This window comes from Gobio gobio (assembly GCF_949357685.1).
Source record: "Gobio gobio genome assembly, chromosome: 11".
Lineage (NCBI taxonomy): Eukaryota > Metazoa > Chordata > Actinopteri > Cypriniformes > Gobionidae > Gobio > Gobio gobio.
This window is the reverse complement of record NC_137104.1, coordinates 56101865-56106864: the sequence shown is the minus strand read 5'-3', so window position 1 is coordinate 56106864 and position 5000 is coordinate 56101865. Positions and strand designations below refer to the sequence as shown.

Below are 5000 nucleotides of genomic sequence, written 5' to 3'. Positions count from 1 at the left end.
TAGTTTTAATTCCTACAATTTAAAAAAAATTATTAAAACAATATTTTGATTAATTTGATTAATTAATAATAATAATAATGCATTCAATAAAAAATATTTTGCATTAAATAGTAATATATTTCTTTATCGATTTGTTTTAGTCCTATAATTAAAATAGTAAATTAAATCAAATATTTTGATTATTATTATTAATAATAATAATAATACATTTAAACATTTTATTACATTAAATAGTAATATATTTATTTATTGATTTGTGTAATTTTTTGAATTTAAATACTTTTAAGCAATATTTTGATTAATTATATTATGATTAATAATAATAAAATTAAATACATTTAATAAAACAGTTTATTTTACATTTAATAAAACAGTTTATTTTACATTAAATAAAACATATTTCTTTGATTTAAATTCTACAATTAAAATAATACATTAAAACAATATTTTGATTAATATTTATAATAATTCATGTAATAATAAAATTTTTACATCAAATAGTAATATTTTTCTTTATTGATTTGTTTAATTCCTATACATAAAGTAATAAATTAAAACAATATTTTGATTATCATTAATAATAATAAAAATGCATTTAATAAAAATGTAAATTTACATTAAATAGTAATAATTGTTTGTATAGTCATATTGAGTGAGGGGAAAGGGAACGAGGGTTACCATACGTAACCGAGACGTTCCCTTTCAGTCGGTCACTACGACGTACGTCGGTATTACCGACGAATTGGGATCCCTATGGAAAGCGCCACAGTTACTACCACTACCACTCGACTGGAGAAAATAGCGCACGTATCCGTTCCATGGGGAAGGGAATGGCGCAGCAAGCCGACACTAGAACGGGCACTTCAGTGAAGCTGACTATGGGAAGCGAGCACACGAGAAGCCACCGGCTCTACACGGAGGCTATAAAACCTAACGAACGTGTTAGGTGTCGCCCAGCCCGCAGCTCTACAAATATCTGTCAGCGAGGCGCCACGAGCCAGCGCCCAGGAAGAGGCTACACCCCTGGTGGAGTGAGCTCTAACCCCGAGCGGGCAGGGCACGTCTTGGGACTCATACGCCAAGACGACGGCATCCACTATCCAGTGGGCCATCCTCTGCTTGGAGACAGCCTTTCCCTTCTGCTGTCCTCCGTAACAGACGAAGAGCTGCTCTGAGGTCCTAAAGCTTTGCGTTCTGTCAACATAGACGCGCAGGGCGCGAACTGGACAGAGAAAAGCCAGGGCTGGGTCTGCCTCCTCCGAAGGCAGCGCTTGCAGGCTCACCACTTGGTCAGAAGAACCAAGAAGAAGAACACCAATCGACGAACAGGTTCCACTTCAGCGCATCTGGCTTGGCAGCGGCCTGAGCGGGCTGGACATCCTTCCCACGGCCGGCTGCTGCTGGGCTGGGGCGGGAGCGGAGGCGGCCGCAGGAGGACGTCCTCGGCGACGGGCAGGCGGAGGTGCTGCGGCCGGCGGCTGGGTGGAGGCAGCAGCGGGCCGCCGGTGCAGGATGTGTTTGATGGCCTCCGTCTGCTTCTGGGCGGCCGAGAATTGCTGGGCGAAATTCTCGACCGCGTCGCCGAACAACCCGGCCGACGAGATGGGGGAGTCCAGGAACCGGTTCTTATCAGTCTCCCTCATGTCGGCCAGGTTGAGCCAGAGATGCCGTTCCTGGACCACTAAGGTGGACATCGCCTGACCAACGGAACGGGCGGTAACTCCGAAAGAGATGACTGGGCGCCCGTGGGCGGGACCAGCGATCTCTTCCGGAAGCGCCACCGGCGGCGGTGCTTGAGAGGGTTCAGGGACCTGCGTAGGGACACTAGGCGGGTTTGTCCTGAACGTAATCCTCAGGTCACCCCGGCCATCCGTCGAAGTAGGTCTATCCTGGTTAGGGATAGCTCTAGATCGAGGTATGGGGAGGGGGACTCCGCCTTCCCGGAGGTAGGTGAGTCTCGACCTAAGCACCACAATAGTCATGTTCCCGCAGTGAGAACACGAGCTATTCACAAACGCTGCCTCAGACTAAGTGCTGTAAGCCCAGGCACGTGAAGCAGTGAGTGTGGCCGTCAGCGGGCGAGAGGGAACGACCGCATCCAGAAACACACGGGTGGAATGACATCTTGAGAAAGACGCAGTGTCACACCCATGTTGCTCTTTTTGTGAGGAAACGCTCTTTTAAGAGAGTGCTGAAGCACCCAGGGAGACCGCGGCAACACACAGGGGATAGTGCAGCCTGTGTTTGCACTCAATTTTGGGAAACGCCCACCGAAACCAACAGGGTTGCTGTGATAACAGCAGTTGTTTCACTTGCAGCTGAGTTCGCGGTCCCGCTGGAGAAAGCCGTCACACCAGCACAACGTTCCTCTCCTCTTCTCTAGAATCTCAATCTCGAATCGCTGAATGAATCAGGAAGCAGTCTGTTACTTCAACGCCGTTCGGCTCCGAAGTGAATGACGTCAGTGCGATGCTCTCGCTTCCTGTTGCAAATCTCGCACGCCAATTGTTCATTGGCCTGTTCTTTAGTTCTCGAAGCTGATAGGGGCTCTCTGAAGTGATCCCAATTCGTCGGTAATACCGACGTACGTCTAGTGACCGACTGAAAGGAAACCAGTGCTTCTGTCTGTGACCTGCCTGTGATTGGTTGATCGAATTGCTTTTGATTGGTGAACTTGAGTCACTTCCTGTCTGTTGTGTTTCAGGCGGTCATTTCTATTCGGCCACAGTGACGGACTTCCAGGCGAGTGATGCTGTGATCTACAGGAGTCTGGGCGGAGAGGGGCGGCCCGTCCTCAGAACCGTCAAATACGACTCCAAATGGCTCAGAGGTGCCGCTTTAGCGTCATCAGGACGATCATATGAGCTGCTCAGATCATGTGTGTGTGTGTGTCCAGGGGCGCCGCTAGCAATTTTGGGCCCTATGAAAGAATACGATGTTGGGGCCTCTACCACACCAACCTAGCTATCCAAAATCTTTGTCTGCAATTTAATAATACTGACCAATTAAGCTCCGCTCGCTCAACCCAGAATGCCCCAATTGGCTGATGAAACATTGATTAAAATTAAGATACAGTTTATACAAAACAAATCTTCACAATCATGTCTGATCAACTCCATTCATCTTATGATGTGTCCTATCTCATGCAGTTCACTTTTCATAATCGACATCGATTGACAGATTGACAACATAGACATAAAAAACAACATTATAATATTTAAACATAAATATAAAAATAAATACCTTAATGGCTGCAACAATTATAGCACAGAGAAACTTCATGTCAGAGTGGGATATGTGTGTGAGCGGTTCATGAGTGGAGCGTTTTGCTGGATTTTGCCGGAAATGGCATTTATTTATATTTGTAACTCTTTGGTTGATTATACATTTATAATGCATTACTACTAGTACTGTTACTACTATTAAAACTAGGGGTGTAACGATTCATCTACTACATCGATGTATCGATTTATTTTCCTATGATCTAACTACATCGATCTGTGCTCGGCAAGTTGGCCTTCCGGACGACATATATCGATCTAACATCGTTTTAAAAGGTAATCAATCGATTGTATCGATCATAGGAAATAACGCATTGGATTTAAGCACGTCAGACTTTAAATGGATGTTTTTTCTTAGCACTTTTAATGATAAAGGCGTGAAACGTTACTCGATTCAGTCTGCCTATCTGTGACATCATCGCCTCGCACCAGCAGCAGCGCTCATTGAAATGAATGGGATTGTGTCGCTTTGTCTCTGCGTGTCGCTGGCGGTGTGAACAGGGCTTGAGAAAACAAAACATAGCATGGCGCATGGCAGAGGAGAAGCCAACGAGCGAGAAATTATCAAGCCACCAGGAGAAAGCGCTAACGTTACCTGTACTTTCAACCCTTGCTTGTTACCTGTGCATTCCTGCACCAGTGTGCCTGCAGAGCGAGTTTTAGTACTGCTGGCGACATAGTGAACGCACAGAGAAGTGTTCTGAGGTCAGATCATGGTGATATTTTTGAAAAAGAAATCTGTAGAGTCATTGAAGAGTAGTTGGTTACATTTTATCTTTTGTTAAATATTGTTTGTTTATTAAACTGAGAGTAGTAGCAGGCCAGTTTATTCAACCTGAAGAAATGTTGGTTGCACTTTATTTTTGATATTAATATTGTATTTGTCTTATTTTAATGTTGAAAAACAACAGCAAAAGTAGCAGGTAAACTTACTATTAATTAAACCTGAAGAGAAGTTAGTTGCACTTTATTTTTGATATTAATATTGTAATATTTTTATGTTGGAAAACAAAAGCAGAAGTAGCAGGTTAACCTACTGTTGAAATGTTGGTTGCACTTACTGTGCTTTAATTGAAAATGTATTGAATATTGAAAATGAGAGCAGAAAAGATTAACTTCCTGTTAATTCAACCGAAACTGTTGGTTGCACTTTATTCAAATACAATTTTAATGCATTTGCCATTAATTGTTGTTTACTTGTTTGTTTATATCCATAATTAATTGATATACCGGATTCCCTTACAAGAAACAACAGGAATCTTGGAAACTTCACCTGCACTGACCAGTATCCAGATATTTATTTCAGTCAATTTTTCAATTTTTGGCTAAAAAGTTACTGAATCGATTTCAAGTCACTGAATCGTTTCGGATCGTATCGTTCTAAATTAACCAATATCGTCCTTGAATCGTATCGACAACCTCAAATCATGATACGAATCGTATCGTTGTTAAAACGAATCGTTACACCCCTAATTAAAACCGATCTCTGGGGGCCCCAAAAGTGTCTGGGCCCTTAGAATCGTCCTAACTTCCCCCCCCTTAGCGGCGCCCCTGAGTGTGTGTGTGTGTGTGTGTGGGGCAGAGTGAGTTGAGTTGTGTTGTGTTGTGTCTGCAGAGCCGCACTTCCTGCATGCGGTCGAATACGGCAACTATGTGTACTTCTTCTTCAGCGAGATCGCAGTGGAGCACAGCGGCACCGGGAAGGTAAAGCACACGTGT

General features: G+C 43.4%; 1 protein-coding gene across 1 annotated transcript in view; it reads left to right on the top strand.

Annotated features, from left to right (window-relative positions):
* Positions 1-5000, top strand: part of sema6ca (sema domain, transmembrane domain (TM), and cytoplasmic domain, (semaphorin) 6Ca) — a 28842-nt gene that overhangs the window by 11673 nt on the left and 12169 nt on the right. Inside the window, exons 8-9 of the mRNA XM_079828338.1 lie at positions 2705-2830; positions 4897-4985. Coding sequence (XP_079684464.1) covers positions 2705-2830; positions 4897-4985 — 215 coding nt within the window. The remainder of the gene's footprint in view (positions 1-2704; positions 2831-4896; positions 4986-5000) is intronic.